General features: G+C 41.0%; 1 protein-coding gene and 1 non-coding gene across 4 annotated transcripts in view; one reads left to right on the top strand and one right to left on the bottom strand.

Moving 5' to 3' along the window:
- Positions 1-316: 316 nt before the first annotated feature.
- LOC128773961 (U6 spliceosomal RNA) lies at positions 317-424 on the bottom strand. The gene has a single exon (XR_008418452.1). It is a non-coding gene; the product is annotated as a U6 spliceosomal RNA (small nuclear RNA).
- A 2,532-nt stretch (positions 425-2,956) lies between these two features.
- Positions 2,957-23,815, top strand: part of PHF8 (PHD finger protein 8) — a 94,093-nt gene continuing 73,234 nt past the window's right edge. For 2 of the 3 annotated variants that reach the window (XM_053891584.1, XM_053891586.1), the window contains exons 1-3: positions 3,086-3,195; positions 4,130-4,319; positions 23,636-23,721. In XM_053891584.1, the coding sequence (XP_053747559.1) occupies positions 4,222-4,319; positions 23,636-23,721 (184 nt within the window). In that variant the 5' untranslated portion in view covers positions 3,086-3,195; positions 4,130-4,221. The other variant, XM_053891585.1, reaches the window with a different exon arrangement.

Raw genomic sequence — 23,815 nt, forward strand, 5'->3', positions numbered from 1 at the left:
CACACTTTAACTCAATGTGCTCCAAACTGAATTTAGTCTCTTCTTCCCCACCAAACCTGCTTTTCCTTCCGTACACTCCAGTTCAGTCAATGGCACCATCATCCACTCTTGACACCCAACCCAGAAATGAACTCACACTCCCTTCACTCATTCACCTATTTTCAATGAGTTCCCAAGCCCTGCCTATTCAACATCCAAAATATCCCACTTATCTAATCCTTTTCCACCTATGTTGCAGCTATCCTGATTCAGGCCTCATCTTTGTTTCATTACTAATGCAACAGCCTCCTCCCTCCTGTCTTCCCTTTTTTCCCTTTTTATTATGTAAGGCTTCACAACATTGTATGTCATCTTTGTGCAGGGGCCATGTTAATCTTATCTGTGTCTTTCCAATTTTATTATATGTGTGGCCAAAGTCAGCCACCCCCCTCCCCCTTAAGCTAAGAAAGCTTTAGCTGCAGGGCATGTCACTTGTCATATGGTCACATGGTCATATGTTTTTATAAAGTTTGCAGAATATATTTAAACCACAATTGATTAAAACCACTGTCCCCTTCCACTAGTTTCCCTAGTCACATTTTCTCTTGTATTAGGTGGTGTTGGAGCTGCTTCAGACATTTTTGAGATCCAGCTGAATGGAAGTTGATTGAAGGGGGGATACATTTAGTTTCATTTTAGTGAGACATTTCTATATGGTTTGTATCTCTTCTTTATAGTTATTACCTAGGTGTAGGAATAGCTTCTAGAAATACTCTACCTTTGAGCCTAATTTTGTATTCACAAGTCCATATTCTTTTCTTAAATTTTTTTTTTTACATTTATTTATTTTTGAGAGACAGAGAGAGACTGAGCACAAATGGGGGAGGGGAGAGAGAGAATGAGACACAGAATCCGAAGCAGGTTCCAGGCTCTGAGATGTCAGCATAGAGCCCTATGCGGGGCTCAAACTCACAAATGGTGAGATCATGATCTGAGCCAAAGTCGGACGCCCAACCGACCAAGCCACCCAGGCACCCCTCTATTCTTTTCTTAAAGACCTACCTCACAAACTGTATAAGCTTCAGGTCCCACTAATCCTGAATTTTCCCCTGGCTCAGATGCAAATGTGACTTTTGAGTTGCTTTTGCTCAAAAACCTTTAGTGGTTTGTTATTGTTTACAGGATAAAATATAACATTTAACTTCTTTTTGTAAATGTTTTTCCGTGTGCCTCCATGCATTTGTGCATGTTGATCCTTCAGTGAACTCTTATATAGCCTTCAGGTCTCCCTGAAACCTTCCTTGACAGCACCAAGTTGCTTCTGAGGCACTTTCATGACTTTATTTTGCACTTTGCAAGAGGTAGATATATGCTTACTGGACCTTGCAATCCCAATTGTTGGTTTGCATGTTTGCCTTCTGCACTGGCTGGCAATTTCCCCACTGGAGTCCCTCTTCATCATGGTATCCCCACGGTCTAAACCACCATCACTTAGGAAATTGATGTGCATACACACATTTTCTTGTTTAAAGTGGTGGTGCCCTTTAAAAAATGAAATAGTAAAAGGATTCCTAGAGAATATTCTAGAATGTCAGAGAACACCAGCGCCATCTTCTATGTCTGTGGAGTTCCATTCATTCAACCTCTTCTCCCACCCACTCTCAGGCTAGTCAGAAAACACTGGGACTTGTGCATAAAAATCATGGCACAGTATCTGAACCAAACTGAACTGAAATGGTGGGGTCAAAGAATAGAGAGTTCAGAGGGAGCTGGGAAGTACACAAAAGCTTTACGGAGGGACTAGGACCAAGGGACCGACTGAGGGACCGACAAGAGACAACTCGGGGCGGGGGGGGTGGGGTGGGAGAGGGGGTAGTAGAGGGTGCAAAGTTCAACTTCCCAGCTCTGATACTGAAGCCACTTGGCGTCCTTAAACCCATGTCTTCACTTGAACAGAGCTTTCCTTGTAGGGTGAAGAATAAACGATTCGGAGACCATGCAAAAGAGACCAGCCACAGAATGTGCTCAACAAACGGGAGCTACTGTGAGTACTCCATCTCTATCCTGGCCGAAGCCCGCCCCCGCGGCGACCCATTAGCTTTGCAGTTTGCAGTCACTGAGTTCACCTCCTCTCATAGGACGAGAAGGCTGCGGAGGAGGAGGAGGAAGTAGGAGAGGAGGGGTGGAGGGACAGTGATTTTGTGGGGGGGGGGGGGGGGGGTGGTGACGAGGGAGGAGGAAGGAGGGTGCTTAACTCCCTGTTGGCCCGGAGGAGGAGGAAGGCTTGGAAGGCTCTGGCCCCACTCAAAATGGAGCCAAGTGACTGCCTCGCCTAAGATGGTAGCTTAAGGTCCTCAGCCTTGATTGGGTACCTAGAAGAAACGAGCGGGTCCAAAGGTAGCCGAATCCCGTCCCCCTTTCTCAAGGTGGCGCCCCGCCTCTGCTGGCGTCACGCGGGAGCCGCTGGCCTCCCTTCCCCGCCTCTGTCGCGGTTACCTCGTGTGCCCAGCCCTCATAAGATGGCGGTCTGGTAGCCTCCCCGCGGCGGCGCCGCCACTCTCAACATGGTAGCTGTTTACCCCATATTTCTCCTCCCCTCTCCGCTTCAACTTCCTCCTTGTTTTGAATAAACTTTATTGACTACTTCGAATTGCCTACCATCGCCACCGGGTTTCTCCCGGCAGCTTTTCCGGCAGTTTTTCCTCCGACCTGGCCGCCGGTTATTCTCATTTCTCTTGCTTTGCTCGCAGCGATCTCCAGCCGGCCCAGGGACGACGCCGTTTGCCCGCTCCCCGGGCGGCCGCCGGACTAGGCCCGAGCTGCGGGCTCCAGTAGGCCCTAACAACCGGGCCCGGGGCAAAACCGTGGAGAAAGCTGCTCTGAAGTACCGCCGGGCGCCCAGGGCCGCGCAACCCAGCGGGTGGTTCTGGGGGAAGGCTAGCAAGATTCGCAGCGTTGCCGTGACGATCCCAGAATTCGGCGCGCGCCGCCGGTGGGGCCGGAACTGCTTGCCGATCCTCCGCTGAGCTAGGTGCTGAGGCGCTCCGGAGCAAGCCCGGCAGCCGGCGCGTCGGTGGAACAGAACTCCGCTAGTGTGAGCGATCCCTGTAGCTTTGCAGATGAGGAGGTCCCTGTAGGGTTCAGGGCAAAAGCCATTCTTGTCAGGTTTGGGGCGTGAGGAGGTTCCTGTCATTTTGGGCGGTGTGAAGAGATCTCGTAAGTTTCGGGGGCTGCAAGAATATTCCTGTCAGTCTTGAGATCTGTGATGAGATCTCTGTCAGTTTGGGGGGACAGGGGAGTCCTCGTCACTCTGAGGGGGCTGTGAGGAGATGCCTGTCCGTTCCCGAGCCGGAGTGGGGGGGGCGGGTGAGATCCTTGCTTAGTTGCGGGAGTGTGAAGAAATTCTAGTCAGTTTCAGGGGTTTAGAGGAGATCCTTTTTAGTTTTGGGGGTGCAACTCGGAGCCCTGTCGTCTTCGAAGTAGAGGACGATCTGATCTTTTCTAGAATTGAGATTTATTTAATTTGTTGGGGTGATGAGACTACTGACTGGTTGGGGATGGAATGATTTTGAAAGTGAAGGAGAAGACCATTTCAACTCTCAGCACGACCCCAGAACTGTGATTTGAGTTGGGCGCCTAGTCTTGTCTGCCTTGTTCCTGAAGGCATCGAGGTGATTCTCGAGTAATCTGAGGCGACTTCCAGGGATCCCTCATCTCTCTCTAGTTGCCCCTATTTTGGGAGTGAGAGAAAGGGCTTTTTCTAAGGTACCCCAGCCTATTTATTTTGCCTCTGGTTTGCGTCATAATAAAGAGAGCCCTGGGAAGCAAGGTTGCTAGCAAGGAGAGGGTTCAGTAAGGGATTAAAGAAGCTTCCTGAAAAGGCGTCAGATATTTCCCTGAAACCCGGAAAGAAGTTATCACTGACTCAGGGGGCCGATGGAGCTGGGGGGCGGGGGAGAAACCTCGACGGCCAAATGCCGTCCTTTATTTGTTAAAAACATTCTGGTGGCCGGTGGACTTTTCTCCGATTGCCCCCTACTGCCACACCAGCTGTGTTGCATCCCGGCAGCACTAACTGCCCATTTGTGAACTGAGGGTTGGTACCCTGGGGGACCTGATTCATTCGGTAAAAAGTGTTGTTTGTGCCCAGCTATCGTCCAGAAAGGACGCGTGGTGCTGCCTCCTGCTTCTCTTGACGCTACGAACCTGGCCCGCCGCAGAGCGCTCCAAGGCCGGGCGAAGATGGCCTCAGTACCAGTGTATTGCCTCTGCCGGCTGCCTTATGATGTGACCCGCTTCATGATCGAGTGTGACATGTGCCAGGACTGGTTTCATGGCAGGTAAGGAGGGCAGTCCAGACTGGACAGGTGCTCACTTGCACGCTCCTTTCTCAGTCCTGTTTTAGGTTCCTGCTCAGAAACTTTTCCCCCTTCTCTGGCCAAGAATTAGCTCCAACCCACCTCCCAGACCCATGTTTTTTCATCCTTCCTTGCAAGACCAGGGCGTAGCTCACAATGACCTCTGGTGTCTCCTCTTTTTTTCTATCCCATGTGTTTCTTCTTTGTCCCCTTTTTTATTTTAGGAAGTGTTCTCTTTCCAGCCACAAAGAATGTATCATTTTTGTATGCTGGCAGTTGTGTTTTGCCTCAGATTCCGGCTTCTTGGGAGACAGTGCTGTATTTTTGAAATAATTGAAACAAACATGGATTTCAATTGTGCCTTTCAACTTACTATCAGAGTGTCCTTTGGCAAGTTGCTTTGCCTCTCTGAACCTCATGGTCTTTGCCTATAAAATATATCTAATACATCTGTCCTGATGATTTGAAGCGTTTTGCATGCATTCAGCAGGTGGAGGCAGAAATGCAATAGTACTTTATTTCTTCAGTATTTATCTGCAGAACCATCCAACTAAATTGAAGTAAGCAGAAGAGGTATTGGGTAAAACAGCAGGAGCGAAACCACTAATGAATTTCCTCCAGTTAACCATGTGTGCACAGAAGCATCTGTCACCCAGGATTCCAGAGAAGTTAGTGTGTGGGAAGAAACTGATGTTCTCTCGTTGTTGGGACTTAAGGCCCAGTTATGGAAAGAAAACCATGAGAGGAATTTTTGCACTGGAGTACAGTATGATAGATTCCACAATTTTCAGTTGTCACTAGTCCCTTCTGAATGAGCTCCTGTTGTCCCAGCCAAACTGAAGGTTCTGGTACTGCTATGCTAAAATTCTGCTCTCAGCAGGGACGGCCCCTTGCAGCGCCTTCAAATTCATGTTCAGCTGATCTTTATTATTTATTGTGTGCCAGGTGCAGAGTTCTTTTTACTGCTTCATGTGATTTCACTTAAGAGAGGACAGACCTAGAGGGTGGGGCCTTTTTCTTTCCTCTGGAAATAAGCGGGATCAAGATGATTTTCAGGATTCCTGGTATCTTTGCTAGTGCTGATCAAGTCACTCCTCTGTTTAAAATTCTTTTGGTGGTTCCCCTACAGAATAAAATTCAGTCTCCTTTGTGTGACAGACAAGACCTTTTGTGATCTACTTGTTCAGTCTCATTTCCCGCCACTCCTCCTCCTGGTTCTTTCTTTATGTCCCAGCAAGACTGAACTACTTATAGTTCTGGGAAAATTTTATACTCCTTTATCCCTCTTTTTCTTTGTGCATGCAATTCCTACTAATGTCCTCCCTTTTATAGGTCATGGCATACCTCCTCTGTAAAAGGCCTCCTTCCTCCTGGTTCCCATTGTACTTTGTGTACATCCTTATTGAAAGTAATTATTTCATCATATCATAGTTATTAATAAACCTGTGTCACTCATTAGCCAGAGTTATTTGAGGGCAGAGATGTCATCTTTTCATTTTTGGTATCCCCAGAACCTAGTTTAGTGCTGAACAGGTAATAGATATACTGAGTGAATTTTTGAATGAATGAATGAATGAATGAATGGGCCTTCTTAAAATAAGCTATTGCCTGTGGCCTTTGCTTTGGATTATGTGAGAAGTGTGTAGATTCAAACCTGGAAAGTGAACTGCCCACAGTATAGAGACTCTAACTCCATAGTCTAGGAACAGAAAACCGGAACAAATGCTTTCTGAGTGCTTACTATATGCCAGGCCCCATGACAGGGACTTTGCATAAATTATTTGAATCCACACCCAATTAAAAGTTAGGTATTTCTTTTTTAAATAATGTTTTAAGTTTTTTCCTGATTATATGTGTGAGACATGCTCATTGTAGAAAAGACAAAAATAATAAGGAAATCAAAATCATCTATGAATCTGCTGTCCAGCATAATCCCCTATTAAATGTTTTGTTGCATTATCTCCTGTCTTTTGACTTAGGATATAAACCTATATTTTTATAACATGGGATTGTATTATAAATACCATTTGTAGCCTGACTTTTATTCCTATTTAACATTCTACTGTGAGTATTTTACCAGGTTGTCAAATATTCATGTAAATCTCATTTCTGATATCCCACCATATATCTATGTGTCATCAATTACTTGGTCATTTCTTCTGTGGTTGGATACTTAACATCATTTCTACTTTTTTATAATATGTTATGAGGGAAACTTTGGGAGTTCTGGAAATGTTTTTCATTTTGATACAAGTTGCTGGTCAAAACAAAAAGAGAAACATGGTGAACATTGTTGCACAGTGTTCTTGTTGACATTTAGAAAGAACACCACTGAGGCCATTATGAATTGCAAATTTACAAATGTAGAAATGGGTTTATGGGATAGGCTCCTCCTTAATTACATTTCTGTGGTGAATCATGGGTTTCTGCGAAGACCCTGACACAGGTTAATTGCCTTATTTTTTTTTCTATGAAAGAGACCACGTTTTTATCTCTTCTCATTCCTCTCTCTATGGGCTAGCAGAAAACAAGGAAGTCATCTAAGAATCAGGTCCTGGTGGGCTGCTCTTGCTTAACCCATGCGTTGTGTGCACATGCACACACACCAGGCTCACAGTGCTCCATATAAGATTGTACTTAAGCACAATCGAAAATTAAATATTGTGGACTTTTCATGGTTGCTCACAACATTTAAGCCCACAGATGCCTTATAGGTGATATAAATCTGTTCACATCTCTGATGATTTCCATAGGCTAGGCTGCTTCAAGTCCAGTTAGGGATTAATAATGCCAAGTTACTTCCTGGAAGATGACTATTCCATTTTGCTGCTGAGAATCTAGAATTCATGGAATTACTTTCTAAGTCTGGATTTGAACTTAGAATTATCTGGTTCCAGAGTCCAAGTTCTCAAAAGTGGAAAAAAGTTGATGTTAACTTTTTTTCTCCTGTGAAGGGCTGGGTTTTTGCAAATCACTTTGATTTGTAGAACAATGGTTCTGAAACTTTAGCATGGATCAGAATCACTTGAAAGACCTATTAAAAGACAAGATAGGTAGGCCCCACTTGCAGGGTTTCTGATTTAGTAGGTGAGTGGGGGGCCACCCTCAGAACCACTGATTAGAGCATTATTCTGTCTCAATTCCTTCCCTATCTGTGGAGTGTGACAGCTTCTGGTTTGGGGGATGGGTGTGCTAACATTTTGTTCTCAAAGTATGGTTCATTAACTGGGAATTTTTTAAAAATGTGAATTCTTGGGCTGGGACCCAGCAATCTCTATTTAACAAAACGAAAGATTCTGATGCACCCTAATTTTTGAGAATAATTGTTGTACACTGGTGAAGAATTAGTTTGTGAGCATTGACTTCTGGGGCTTTGGCAAAACCTCACCACTTTGCAGTTTTCCTATCTATAAAGGAAGTGCTGGTTGGCACATCTCCAAGGGGGGGGCGTGGCTGAGGTGTGGACTCGAAACTCTAGAGGAAATGGCACTGGCTTCAGAACTGGGTTCGAATTCTGACTCTTTAGCAAAGGATTTCAACTCTGTGAAGCCTCAGTTTCCCCAGGAGTGGTTGTAATGATTTAAATAAAATGATAATGGCCTTTGTTTATTGAGTACTAGCTAATGTGCCTGTCACTATGCTAAATACTTTGCTTAATTATCTTTATTTGATCTTTTTTTGGTTTTAAAATTATGGATTAAATTTATTTAATAGTTTTAGGACAATGAAAGTTCTCTAATACCAGATGTATTGTGGTAGTTTATGCTTTCCAAAGCATTGATACATTTCATCTAGGTTGTCAAATTTAAGTGTGTAGAATTGTTCAAAATATTACTACCCTTTTGATATCTGTAGGCTGGCTCTGTGGTGATATTTCATTCCTGATACTGAAAAATTCTCTTTATTTCTCAAACTTCATAGACGTTTGTCAGTTTTATCGATCTTTTCAAAGAACAAGCTTTTTGTTTCATTGACTTTCTCTATTGTCTTTCTTTCTGTTTTCAATCTGGATTTCTGCCTTTATTATTTCCTTCCTCCTGTTTTGGGTTTATTTTCTTACCTAATTTCTTGAGGTGGGAGCTTAGGTTATTGATTTAAGTCTTTACCTGTTTTCTAATGTAAGCATTTAGTGTTATCAATTTAGCTATGTCCCACAAATTTTGGTATGTTTTCCTTTTCATGTAGTTCAGTGTAATTTTTAATTTCCTTAGAGACTTCATGTTTGACCTAAGAATTGCATAGCAGTGTGTTGTTTAGTTTCCAAGTGTTTGTAGATTTTCCTGTTACTATTCAGCTACTGATTTCTTATTGGTTCCATAGTGATCAGAGAATATACTCTGTATGATTGCAATTTCTTTAAATATATTGAGGTTTGTTTTATGGCCAAGGATATGGTCTGTCTTGGTAAATGTTCCATGGTCACATGAAAATAATCCTATTGTTGGGTTGAGTTATTTTTTTTTTTATAAATGTTGCTTTACTCCTGTTGGTTGATGGTGTTTCCTGAATTCTTCTCTGTCCTTGGCTGATTTTCTAACTAGTTCAGTCAGTTGTTGAGAAGGACGTATTGAAGTGTCCAGCTACAAGTGTTGATTTGTCTGTTTCCTTTCAGTTCTATCATTTATTGCTTCACATTTTGCAGCTTTGTTGTTTGATGCATATGCATTTAGGATTGCTACATCTCAGTGGATTGACCTTTTATCATTATGTGATGTGCTTCTCTGTCTCTGATAATTTTTTTGCATGCAAGTCTACTTTATGTCATATCAGTGTAGCCACTCCACTTTCTTTGGATTAAAGTTTGCACGGTATATCCTTTTTCATCCCTTTACTTTCAGCTTCTATCATTGTATATAAGGTGAGTTTCTTGTAGACAGCATATAGTTCGGTATTATATTTATCCCCTTTTGGTATATTTAGACCATTTCTGCTTAATGTAGTTATTGATAGCTTAGGGCTCAAGTCTGTCATTTTTGTTTTGTTTTATTTTCTGTTTGTTTCCTCTGTTCTTTGTTTTCTTTATCCTACCCCCCTGTGGGTTACTTACACCTTTTCTAGAATTCCACTTTGGCTTATACATTGTGTTTTTGAATATAGATATATATAGCTTTGTATAGCTTTTTTAATGCTTGCTCTAAGTATTAACATAATACTTACATAACTTATTACCATCAACCAGTATTGACATTTTACCAGTTTGAGTGAAGAGTAGAAGAAACCTTACTTCCCTTTAAATTCCTTTATGCTACCCTGTTTATAACATAATTATCTTAAATTATTTTGTCTATATACATTGAGAAATACATCAGACAGTGTTATAATTTTTGTTTCAACTGTCAAACATGATTTAGAAAACTCAAGAGGAGAAGGAAAGCATATTGTAGTTACCCAGGTATTTACTCCTTCCCTTGTTCTGTCTTCCTGATCTTCCCAAAGATTCTTTTTATCATTTCCTTTCTTTTTAAATTTTTATTTTACTTTTTTGATGTTTATTTTTGAGAGAGAGAGAGAGAGTGAGAGCAGGGAAGGGGCAGAGAGAGGGAGACACAGAATCTGAAGCAGGCTCAGGTTCTGAGGTGTCAGCACAGAGCCTGAAATGGGGCTGGAACTCCCAAACCATGAGATCATGAACTGAGCCTAAGTTGGAGGTTTAACCAACTGAGCCACCCAGGTGCCCCATTTCCTTTCTTTTTAGAGAGCTTCATTTAGCCATTTTTCTAGGATAGTTCTACTGGCAACAAATACTCTTAGTTTTCCTTCATATGAGAATGTCTTGATTTCTCTTGGATTCCTGAAGGTCTTTTCATTTGATATTAGATCCTGGGTTTTTAGTTCTTTTCCTTCAGCACTTGAAAACTATTGTGCTACTTCCCCTGTGGCCTCCATTGTTTCTGATGAGAGATCCTTGGTCATTTGAATTGGTGTTCTCCTTTAGGTAATGTGTCATTTCTTTATCACTGCTTTAAAGATTTTTCCTTTGTCTTTTGTGTTCAGGAATTTGATTATGCTGTTTTTCAGTGTAGAAATATTTCAGATTGTCTTTTGTTTTAGTTGTCTTTTTTTATTTAAAAAATTTTTAAAACATTTATTCATTTTGGAGAGAGAAAAACAGCATGAGTGGGGGAGGGGCAGAGAGAGTGGGAGACACAGAATCTGAAGCAGGCTCCAGGCTCTGAGCTGTCAGCAGAGAGCCTGACGCGGGGCTCAAACTCCCAGACCACGAGAACATGACCTGAGCTGAAGTCAGGACATGTAACTGACTGAGCCACTCTGGCACCCCTGTCTTTGGTTTTGGTCTTATAGGTTGTTTAAGCTCTGTTCATAATTTTTTAATCTATTTTTCTTTCAATTTTATTGAGATATAATTGACATACAGTACTATATGATTTTAAGGTGTAGAGTATAATTACTTGGCTTATATATATTGTGAAATGATTACCACGGTAAGTTTAGTTAATATCCATCACTTCATATAAATACCTCCCAGAAGAAAGGAAAGAGGTTTTTTTCCCTTGTGATGAGAACTTTTAGGATTTACTCTCTAAGCAACTTTAATAAGATTTACAATACAGCAGTGTTAACTATAGTCATCATATTGTACATTATATCCCTAGTACTTAGTTATCTTATAACTGGAAGTTTGTACCTTTTGACAACTTTCTCCAATTCACCCATCCCCAGTTCCCCCCACTTCTGGTAACCACAAGTCTTATCTCTTTTACTATGAGTTTGTGGTTTATTTTGTTTTGTTTAGATTCCACATAAAAGATCATAAGTTATCTTTTTCTGACTGACTTATATAATGTAATGCCCTCAGGGTTTGACCATGTTGTTGCAAATGATAGGATTTCCTTTTTTTATGGCTTAATGAAATAGTGTTTCAGTGTGTGTGTGTGTGACATTTTCTTTGTCCATTCATCTTTTGGTAGACACTTAGGTTTGTTCCATGACTTGGTTATTGTAAATCATGATGCACTGAACATGGGGGTGCAGATATTTCTGCAACATAGTGATTTTGTTTTCCTTTGATATTTACCTAGAAGTGGAATTGTTACATCATATGGTAGTTCATTTAAATTTTTGAAGAACCTCCATTTTTTTTCCACAGTGGCTGTACCAATTTAAAATCCCACCAGCAGTGTACAAGGATTCCTTGTATGGACTTTTTTAATGATATTTTTCCAGTCTATGAACACAGGTTATCTTTCCATTTATTTGTGTCTTCAGTTTCTTTCATTGATATAGTTCTCAGTGTAGAGATTTTTCACCTTCTTGGTTATTTTTATTCCTAGTTTTTGATGCTATTGTAATTTTTTTGATGCTATTGTATGTTTTTTTGATGCTATTATATGTATTGTATTGTATGTTTTTATTTCCATAGTTTTTGATGCTATTGTAAGTGGGCTGATTTTTTTTTGTTTCTTTTTTAGATAATTTGTTTTAGTATGTAGAAATGCTACTGATTTTTGTATATTAATTTTGTATCCTGCAACTTTACCTAATTGATTAATTAGATCTGAGTTTCTTGGTGGAGTCTTTACAATTTTCTATATCATGTCATCTGCAGACAACTTTACATCTTCCTTTGTAATTTTGATGCCTTTTATTTCTTTTTCTTGCCTGATTGCCCTGGCTGGGATTTATAGTACTGTGTTGAATAGGAGTGGTGACAATGGGCACCCTTGTCTTGTTCTCGATCTTAGAGGAAAAGTTTTAAACCTTTCACCATTGAATATGATGTCAACTGTGGGCTTGACATATATGGCCTTTATTATGTTAAGTCACGTTTTCTTCTATAACCCATTTTTTGAGAGTTTTTATCATGAACAAATGTTGAATTTTATCAGATACTTTTTCTGTACTTTTTGAGATGATCACATGGTTTTTTTCTTCCATTCTATTAATGTGATGTATCACCTTTATTGATTTGCTTATACTGAAACATTCTTGCATCCTAAGGATAAATCCCACTTGATCATGGTAAATGCTTATTTTAATATATTGCTGAATTCATTTTGCTAGTGTTTTATTGAGATTTTTACATCTATATTCATTAGGGATATTAGCCTGTAGTTTTCTTTTCTTGTAGTATCTTTTAGTGTCTTCGTCTGGTTTTGGTATCAGGATAATGCTGGCCTCATAAAATGAGTTTGAGAGTCTTCCCTCTTCTTTGATATTTTTGGAGAGTTTGAGAAGAATTGAAATTCTTCTTTAAATATTTGGGTAAAACTCACTAGTGAAGCCCTCTAGTCCTGGGCTTTTCTTAACTGGGAATTTTGTTATTGCTGATTCAGTCTCCTTACTAGTAATTTGTTCAGACTTTCTATTTTTTCCCAATTCAGTCTTGGTAGATTGTATATTTCTAAGAATTTATCCATTTCTTGTAGATTGTCCAATTTATTAGTGTAGAGTTGTTCATAGTTCAGTCTATTTTCTTTCTGTTCAAAATTGGATAATTTCTATTCTGCCTTCAGGTTTACTGTTTTTTTCCTCTTGTCTCCATTTTGCTGTTGAGCCCATGCAATGAATTTTCATTAAACTTATCGTAGCGTTCTCTTCTAAAAGTGCCATTGATTCTTTTCTGTATCTTCTACTTTGCGGAAGTTCTTTATTTTTTGCGGACGTTTTCTATCTATTCATTTGTTTCAGGCATGTTTGTAATTGTTCCTTGAAGCATTTTTTATGATTACTCCTTTAAAAATCCTTGTCAGGTAATTCCAACATCTGTGTCATCTCAGTGTTGAGATTATTGATTTCCTTTGCTCATTCAAGTTGTGATTTTCCTTGTTCTTGATATAATAAGTGATTATTTTCATTATATCCTGGATATTTTGGGTATGATGTTAGGAGATTCGGGTATTATTACATCTTCTGTTTTTGCAGGCCTCTTTAGACACTGCAATTTTAGTGGCAGGGGAAGAGGGTACCCCTTAGTTACTGACAGGTAGGAGTGGAAGTCCAGGTCTCTTAGTCTCTGTTGACACCCACTACTTCAGGTCCTATTGTCCCTAGTCAGGTTGCTTTCTTCTCTAAGTTCACACATGCAGTAAGTGGCAGAGGTGATTCAAACCCAGGCAGTTTGGCTCCCAAGGCTGTACTTTTACCTCTGTGCTATATTGCCTGTGAATACTATACAGAATGCCCTGCTTAGTTGTGGAGAATAAATGTGATAATATACATATAACTCATAGCTCAGTTTTCTCCTCAGTTCCTTTTATGCAGGCTTCAAATTTGGTTGTTTTCTCCTCATCCCCTTAACCTGATCTGTTTACTTTTTACCACTTATGAAACCTCTGGCACCACTTGTCCATCTCTCCCTCTAGAATGTCTACTCCATGAGGGCAGTGGCTGTTCTCAATCAATATTTACTAAGTTTATGCATTTACTTTATTAACAAATATTGGTTGAGTGTCTACCATGTACCAGGCTCTGTGGTACATGTTGGGGATAATTCATCTTAATCTTGAGACCTGGTGCTGTGATAATTTGCCTCTTCACTAAGGAAGCAAATTAGCATCTAGGACCCTTGGTCTCAGTGATAATTATTGAGACAGTGCAGCCACAAGTCTGATTTTCATCCGTCTGTCTTCCTGATGTGAGGAATTATCTAGCCCAATGAATGTTTGTTGAATTGAGTTGAAGAATAAATAAAACAAGACTGGAAGATGGATAAGGTGAGGACTTCTGGTGAATGAGATTGATGCTGTCAAATGTAGTGGGGCAGGTAGCAAGTGAATGAGCAGTTGTAAGTCCACGTGACGAGTGCCAAAATAGGGATAGTGTGTCGGGGGGAGTGCCATGGCAGCAGGGAAGAGGAAGAGCAGGAATGTTTTAGGCATAGGGAGCCATGTGTGATGAGACCCATAGAACTGAAAGAGCATGGCACTGAGAGTCCAGGTGGCTTTTCAATTTTTTTTTCATGTTTGTTTATTTTTGAGAGGGGGGAGGGGCAGAGAGAGAGGGAGACACAGAATCAAAAGCAGGTTCCAGGCTCTGAGCTGTCAGCACAGAGCCTGACATGGCTCCAGGCTCAAACTCACAAGCCATGATATCGTGACTTGAGGCAAAGTCAGACCCAGCTGGCTTTTCAGAGCAGGGCTGATGTCATGGGTGTGTGACCAGTCACACAGAGCCTCATATTTGGAAGGGGACACCATGCTTGAGGTTTAATGTTTTATGGTTGTTTTGAAATTCTTAATAATTTTACCTGTTTGTATGTGAAATTTATGTTTTGCATGTGAAATCCAGTGGGACAATGGATTGTTTCTTAGGGACTTAGAGCTTTAGCTCACATGTGGTCCTACCTCCTACTGCCTCCCTACTCCCTGAACAGATTCTCAGTTGGCTGCCTGGGGCACCAGGTCTGGATGCAGGTGCAAGAGAGTCAGCGTTGAGTGCATGCATCCTGTGCACTGAGTCACAGGGTGTGGCCTGTACTTCCCCTTTGAGTATCCTCATGCCCAGGGAGCATGACAATAAATAACAAATAAAAAGGCCTATAACAAGTTGAGAGACTGTGGAAGAAAGGAAAATAGATTTTTTTCCTCTGTGTTATGAACAAGAGGCTCCTGATTTTCATTTGCACCAGGCCTTATAAGTTATGTAGCTGACGCTGCTCGTGAGAAGCCAGAGTTGAGGCCAGAGAGGCAAGGCTTGTAGACCATGGTAAGTTTATACTTTAAACATAAGAAAAATAGGAAGGCTGTGAGGGGTTTTGAGCAAGGGTTGACAAAATCAAATGGGTGGGTTTTTAAAAAGATTATTTATTTATTTGTTTATTTATTTATTTTGAGAGAGAGCACACATGCGTGTGCTCACACACATACCCGCGCACGCACAAGCAGGGGGAGGGGCAGAGAGAAAGGGAGAGAGAATCCCAAGCAGGCTCTGCACTGTCAGCGGGGCTTGAACTCACAAACCGTGAGATCATGACCTGAGCTGAAATCAAGAGTCAGATGCTTAACCTACTGAGCCACCCCAGGTGCCCCTCAAATTGGTGTTTTTAAAAGTGGTCCCTTTGGCTGTAGTGTGGAGGGCCAGTTGGGTGAAGACAGAGTAGAGGCCAGGAGCCCAGTTGGAGGGCAGGACAGTAATCCTAGCTGGAGATAACAGGGGCCTGGATTAGGGCGGGGGCAATAAGGATGACAGAAGGGCACAATTGATAGCTAATCAAGAGATAGAATTGCTAGGACATGATAGCTTGAATGATACAGAGCACTTTCTATGTATGAAGCAGTGTTGTAAACACCTTCTATGGATTAACTCATTTATTTTTGATAACAACTTTGTGATGTACATACAATTTTTATCCCCACCTTAGGGATGAGGAAACTGAGGCACAGAGGTAACATGCTCAAGTTCCCATACTAATAAGTGGCAGTTACAGCTAGGATATAAACTCAGGCAGTCTGAGGTTATGGTGCCACTTGCCAAGAGAGGGAGTATGTTGGGGGGGGCAGGCCGAGGGAGGAATTGAATTTGGACATGTGAAATTTGAAACATGTAAAGAGTCTATCCAGTAGAAGTACCAGGAAGCATTTCTAGGGAGGGGTCTGGAACTCAGCAGAGAGATCTAGCTTGCCGTCATAGGTGCATAAGGGGCACATTGAGCTCTGGGAGTGAGATCGACAAGGGAAAGTGAGGAGAGAAGAAGGCCTAGGAGCATCAATATTTAAGGAGTGGATAGGACAAAAAGGGTGCATTGGGAAACAGAAGGAGCAGCCAGAGACATAATTAAGATCACATCACATCCCTGCTTACAATTCTCCTATGGATTTCACCCAGTTCTTCACTCAGGAAAAGCCAACATCCTTTACGATGGCCTATGAGACCCTACTATGTGAGCCCATTACCTTTCTGACCTGTTACTGTCCCCCTTACACTCTCTATTCCAGAATACTGTCCTCCTCTGTTGCTTCAGTAATCTGGGCACACTACTACCACAGAGCTTTTGTACTTGCTATTCTCTCTACTTGGGATGCTCTTCCCTCATATCCATATGGCTTGCTTCCTTACTCCCTTCAGGTCCTTATTCAAAAGTTATTTTGTCAGTGAGTTCGTATGTAAGATTTCAGTACCTATTGGCTTCCTTACCTAAAATTTCAATACCATTGCTATCCCCTTACCCCACTTGTGTGTGTGTGTGTGTGTGTGTGTGTGTACACATGCACATATATTCCCCTTCCTGCTTTATTTTTCTACTTGGTTCTTCTCACTATTATACAATGTATCTCACTGATTACGTGGATTTATTTTGTTTCTTAAAAAAAAATTTTTTTGACGTTTATTTATTATTGAGAGACAGAGAGACACAAAGCGTGAGCAGGGGAGGGGCCGAGAGATGGAGAGACACAGAATCTGAAGCAGGCTCCAGGCTCTGAGCTGTCAGCACAGAGCCCGACGTGGGGCTCGAACCCACAAACCATGAGATCATGACCTGAGCCGAAGTGGGACGCTTAACCGACTGAGCCACCCAGGCACCCTGGATTTATTTTGTTTCTTGTTTGCTTCTGCCACTACAATGGTATCAGCTCCAGGAGGGCAGGGATTTCTGTATGCTTTGCTCTATGTCCTTACCTCCCTAGCAGTTGGACCAGGGCCTGGAAGATGCTCAGTAATGGGTTTTAAAAAAATTTTAATGTGTATTTATTTTTGAGAGAGACAGAGTATGAGTGGGGGAGGGGCAGAGGAAGAGGGAGACAATCTGAAGCAGGCTTCAGGCTCTGAGCTATCAGCACAGAGCCCGAGGCAGGGCTTGAACTCACAAACTGCGAGATCATGACCTGAGCCGAAGTTGGACGTTTAACCGACTGAGCCACCCAGGCTCCCCTCAATAATGTTAACTGAAGAAATGGGCATCAGGCAAATGGGGTGTTATAGAAGTCAAGGGTAGAGAACTTGTCAAGTGGGGAGAGAGCACAGGGTCAGCACTGTGTGCTAATACTGCTAAGAGATCAAGTGAGATAAAGGAGAGGAGTACTTATTGCATGTATCAATAAGGAAGTCAGAACATTGATGAACTCTGTTTTAAAGAAGGTGGGGACTAAAATCAGACTGCAGCAGGGTGAGAAAGTATACATAACAACTCTAGAAAATGCCTCTTATAAGTTTGGCTCTGATAGAACATCTCTGGGTAATACCAGGTGGCAAGAAGTAGGTAGACTTTTTAGTGTATACAGTTTTGTACCTTTTGAGTTTTGTGCCATTACTAACTGATAACTATTCAAATAAGTCAGTATCAACCTGCATACAAAGAAGATATTTGGCTGTGAAGTGGCAGAGGGGCAGACAGGAGAGAGGGTCTTATCTTTTTTAATTGTTTAAATGCTATTGTGAAGGGGAAGGAAGGGAGGGAGGAAGAGGTTGAAGATACTGAAGAAAGAAGGGATAATTGATTGAGAAGATTAAAAAAAGATGGGAACCTGGGTGGAAAAGCCAACTTTGGAAAGATTGAAGGATATTTCTTTCATTGTAACCAGAGGAAAGGATGGGTACAGAAGGAGGTAGATTTGGTGTGGAAAGTTGAGATAGTTCCCATCTGATTACTTCATCTTGTCTAAGAAGTAGGCAGGGTCATTTTCTGAAAGAGGTGGGAGGTAATGGGACCATGGATTTTATATAACCACTGTGAATGATGGGAGAGAGAATTGAGCAGGGAAATATAGGAGGATTCTGAGGAAACATGACCCAGATATTTTTTCAATAGACTTTATTTTTTAGAGTAGTTTAAAGTTCACAGTCAAATTGAGAGGAAGTTACAGATATTTCCCATATTCCTCTTGCCCCCACATGTGTAGCCTCTCCCATTATCAGCATTCCTCACCAGAGTGGTACATTACCATTGACAAACCTACACTGACACATGATTATCACTCAAAGTCCATAGTTTACAACAGTGTTTACTGTTGGTGTTGTACATTCTATGGGTTTGGACAAATGTATAATGACATGCATTCACTGTTATAGCATTTTAGTATCATGCAGAATAGTTTCACTGCCTTAAAAAAATTCTCTGTGCTCTACCTATTCATCTCTCTCTCCCCGATAACCTCTGGCAATCAGTTTTTACTGTCCCCATGGTTTTGCCCTTCCCATAATGTCATATAGTTGGAATCTATAATGCATAGCCTTTTCAGATTGGCTTCTTTCACTTCATAATATGTGTTCAGGTTTCCTCCATGCCTTTTCCTGGCTTGATAGCTCCTTTCTTTTTAGTGCTGAATAAACATTTCATTGGATATACCACAGTTTATCCATTCACCTATTGAAGGACATCATAATTGCTTCCAAATTTTGGCATTTATGAAAAAAGATGCTATAAACATCCATGTGTAGGTTTGTGTTCAGTTCCTTTGAGTAAATGCCAAGGAGCATGATTGATGGATTGTATGTTAAGAGTATGTTCAGTTTTTTAAGAAATTGCCAAACTGTCTTCCAAAATGGCTGTACCATTTTGCATTCCCACCAGCAGTGAATGAGAGTTCCTTTTGCTCTACCTCCTCCTTAGCATTTAGTGTTGTCAGTGTTCTGAATTTTGGCTATTCTGATAGATGATGTATAGTGGTATCTCATAGTTGTTTTAATTTTAATTTTCCTAACATATGATGTGGAGCCCCTTTTTATATGCTTATTTTCCATCTGCATATATTCTTCGGTGAGGTTTCTGTAGAGATCTTTTGCCCATTTTTAAATCAGGTTTGTTTTATTGCTAATTTTTAGGAGTTCTTTGTATATTTTAGATAGCATCCTTTATCAAATATGTGTTTATGCAGTTGTTTACTCCCAGTCTTTGGCTTGTCTTGTTTTTCTCTTGACAGTATCTTTCAAAGATCATATTTTTAATTTTAATGAAGTCTGTTTTATCAATTCTTTTTTTCATGGATCATGCCTTTGGTATTACATCTAAAAATAATTATTGCTATGCCCAAGCTCATTTAGATTTTTATCCTATGTTCTAGGAGTGTTGTACTTTCGCATTTTACATTTAGGTCTGTGATCCATTTTGAGTTCCGTTTTTGTGAAGTGTACAAGTTCTGTGTCAAGATTCATTCATTTGCATGTGGATGTCCAGTTTCAGTACCATTTGTTGAAAAGACTATCTTTTTGCCCCATTGTACTACTTTTGCTCTTTGTCAAAGATTAGTTGACCATATTTATGTAGGTCTACTTCTGGGCTCTCTATTCTGTTTTATTGATCTGTTTGTCTATCTTTCATCTATACCACACTGTCTTGATTACTGTAGCTTTATGGTGAGTCCTGAAATCAGGTAGCATCAGTCTTCCAACTTTGTTCTTTTCATTTGATATTGTGTTGGCTATGCTGTGACTCAGATATTTTGGACAGTGTGAATTTATTGTGGTGCTGATCCAGTGGTGATTTTTCTCCAGCCATGTCCAATGGTCCAGTGTTACATAGTTGGATTGAGCCAGGGTTGGAATGTGCACGTGGGAGTGATGGAAAGGCAGTGGGGCAAGGGAGTTGAGGATATCTGTTGGAGAATGGCTGAAGTGAGGAATGCTGGAATCTAAGCTAGATAGGGAAGAAGGGTGAAGTTAAGAATAGATGAAGAGGTGAAAAGTAGGCTCAAGGGATTTTGAGAGCAAAGAACAGGTGTAATGAATAAGAGTTGGATGATTATATTTGTGGTCACAAGTATGCTGTATGAATTTCATATTCTAGATGTGGAGCTATTGCAAGTATTGACAAGGGCTGGATGATGACCATGAGAATTGATAGCTGAAAGGGAAGTGGAGACACCAGCCTCTGAAGATAAGGAGGTCAAAGAGCTAAGAAGAGGCCAGTGTGTTGGGCCTCTGCATCAGTACTAACATCATGTGGGATGTTGGCAGGACTTGGGATGGAGAAGAATCTGTGAACAGGTTCTTAAATGAGTGAAAGGGGTATGTTGGGGAGCTGAGGAGCTGACAGTGAAGAGGAGTGGAAAGAGGCATGTCTAGATGATATGAAGCTCAAAGGAGTAAGAGATCTGGGGCGCCTGGGTGGCTCAGCTGGTTAAGCATCTGACTCTTGATTTCAGCTCAGGTCATGATCTCGTGGTTCATGGGTTTGAGCCCCTCATCAGGCTCTGCGTTGACAGTGCGGAGCCTGCTTGGGATTCTCTCTCTCCTCTGCTCCTCCCCCACTCGCTCATGCTCTCTCTCTCAAACATTTTTTTAAAAAGGAGTAAGAGATCATACACGGGGTAGAGGAGAGATGATCTCTCACTGGAGAGTGAGGGGAATGTCTGCTTCCAACACAGCCCTGAGTTACATAAGGGTCTGGTAGAATGCATAACTTCTGCCTGATTGGGGTTCTAGCACAGTGCTTCTTAGATGTTCTGTGGTGAAGAACCAGGTTTGTCTGGTTTTTAAAATTTCCAAACAATAATGGACCAATCATTTGGTACAATAAAAAATGAATTACTAGAAAAATGGATGAACCAAAAAAGCTGTACAAAATATAAGCCCCAATTTCTTATTGTTAGATTCAACAGAGATAAAATTACTCAGCCAAATTGTCATAAAAGTTTGTGGATGCTCATGCTGACTTTTTGTACTTATTACAGACCTGTGGTGAACAGTTCACGTATCAGCATTAGTCTGTGGACCACACCGAGTGGCACTTGTATAGAGAAGATGGCTTCTCCTAGGAGAAGCTGTGGTCAATTAAGCCAGGAAGGTGAAGAAGGGGTTTGTTGAAGGGGTTATGAATTAGATGGGTTTACCAAGAAATGGGGTTGCTTGGGGATACAAGAGAAAAGTTAGGAATGTTGATGACCAGTGGATGTTTGGGGGTGGAGAAAGTACATAGCTATATGGGATGAAAGTTCAGGAGAGAGGGATGAATAGTGGGTCCTTCTTGAGCAGTGTCCAAGGCTAATGGGTGTGAGACAGAGAAAGCATGTGGTCTGACAAAGTGAGTTAATGCTACAAGGTCTGGGGAATATATTTAAAGAAAGTTTAGGCAGGTGAAGGGTGAGATGTGCTTCTCTGTGCTCACTGTGCTAAGCACTTTATTTATTATTTTATTTATTATTTTTTATTCTCAAGTTAAGGTACAGTGTAGTCTTGGCTTCAGGAGTAAAACCCAGTGATTCATCACATATGTGTAATATGTGCTCATCCCAACAAGTGCCCTCCTTAATGCCCATTATCCATTTAACCCATACCCCCACCCCTCTACCCCCATCAACCCTCAGTTCTCTGTATTTAAGAATCTCTTATGGTTTGCTTCCCTCATTATTTTTCCTTCCCTTCCCCTATGTTCACCTGTTAAGCTTCTCAAATTCCACATATGAGTGAAATCATATGATACCTGTCTTTCTCTGGCTATTTCGCTTAGTGGCAAGATTTTATTCTTTTTGATCATTGAGTAGTAGTTCATTGTATATATATACCACATCTTCTTAATCCATTCATCAGTTGATGGACATTTGGGCTCTTTCCATAGTTTGGGTATTGTTGATAATGCGGCTATAGCCATTGGGGTGCATGCACCCTTTCTATCAGCATGTTTGTATCCTTTGGATAAATTCCTAGTAGTGCAATTACTGGCTCATAGGGTATTCTGTTTTTAATAAAAAAAATTTTTTTAATGTTTATTCATTTTTGAGAGACAGAGAGAGACAGAGCATGAGTGGCGGAAGGGCAGAGAGAGAAGGAGACACGGAATCCAAAGCAGGCTCCAGAGTCCGACGGAGGACCTGAACTCACGAGCCATGAGATCATGACCTGAGCTCAAGTCAGACACTTTACCAACTGAGCCACCCAGCCGCCCCTCTGTTTTTAATTTTTTGAGGAACCTCCATACTGTTTTCCAGAGTGTGTGCCAAGCACTTTAAATACATTATCTGAGCCCTTAGAAAAACTCTACCAAGTTGATGGTGATATCCCCAATTTATTGATATGCAGCAGATTTACAGACACAGGATTAGCAGTTAGCAGTTGGGACAGGGGTGGGGTCCTGATCCCAAGAAGTCAGTTTGTGAGCATGATCTTGGAGGAAAAAGTTGGAGTTCTGCTCTATTTTTATGCTCCCTGCTGTGTGTGGCTGACCAAGGATTTTAGGAGTTTGATCTTAGCCAGAAGTTATTAGGAGGGCTGCTAATGACTTTGGTGAGGAAGGATTTACTTTTGTGAGATGAACAGCTCACATAAACTTAAACTCAAATTTTCAAAATTAAATAAACATTACATACATACATACATACATACACATTACATTATGAAATAAGTAACATGTTCATTGTAGAGCATTAGAAAATACAAATAAGAGAAAAATGACCTGTAATCCTTCACTCAGAACCACTGTTGATTATAAAATACTCTTTTCAGTCCTTTTCATTTAATCAAGTAAAATAGTTCAGTAAAGTTTAAAGTTTTGATTATATGTTGAAGTCAGAATATTTTAGATATATTGGTTAAATTAAATTTTAAAATTAATTTCACCTGTTTCTTTTTACTTTTTTTTTTATTTTAGAGAGAGTGAGTGTGCACAAGCAGGGGAGAAGGGCAGAAGGAGGGAGAGAGATAGAATCGTAAGCAGGCTCCATTTTCAGTGTGGAGCCCGACATGGGGCTTCATCCCATGACTCTGGGATCATGACCTGAGCCGAAATTAAGAGTCAGGACACTCAACTGACTGAGCCACCCAGGCACCCCTCTTTTTACCTTTTTAATGTGATTATTAGAACACTTAAACTTATATATCTGGCTCACATTATATTTCTGTTGGACAGCACTGTTTTAGAATCTCTTCTAGCTTTTACCATTCTAAGTCTTTTTTTAAAATGTTTTACATGTTTATTTATTTTTGAGAGAGAGACAGTGTGAGCCGAAGAGGGGCAGAGAGAGGAGATACAGAATCTGGAGCAGGCTCCAGTCTCTGAGCTGTCAGCACAGAACCCGATGTGGAGCTCAGACTCACGAACCGTGAGATCATGACCTGAGCTGATGTTGGATGCTTAATCGACTGAGCCACCCAGGCGCCCCCCCCATTCTGAGTCTTAATGAAGCTTTGCTGTCTGTACATTTTTAGCTCTGTCATAATTGTTGTAGACCAGTGTGGTCCAATATAACTTTTTGCATTGGTGAAAGTGTTTGATAATCTGCCAAGTAGGGTAACCTCTAGCCATGTGTGGCTATTGAGCATTTGAAATGTAGCTAGATGATGCAGGGACAGCATTTAAAATTTTATTGAATTAATTTAAATGTAAATAGCTATGTATACTGGACAGCACAGTTTTAGACCTTACGAAAAATAAAATTCCCATAAACGTTGGCTGTTTTTCTCTTTTCTAGTTGTGTTGGCGTTGAAGAAGAGAAAGCTGCTGACATTGACCTCTACCACTGCCCCAACTGTGAAGTCTTACATGGGCCCTCCATTAGTAAGTAGATCTTAGAGTTTTCAAGAGAAAGTGGTCCAGAGGTGAGACAAAACGAAGGAAGCTTGAAAGGAAGATTGCCTTTGTCTGAGCGCTT

The sequence above is a fragment of the Panthera pardus genome, unplaced genomic scaffold (assembly GCF_024362965.1).
Source record: "Panthera pardus isolate Hobbes unplaced genomic scaffold, ASM2436296v1 HiC_scaffold_27, whole genome shotgun sequence".
NCBI lineage: Eukaryota > Metazoa > Chordata > Mammalia > Carnivora > Felidae > Panthera > Panthera pardus.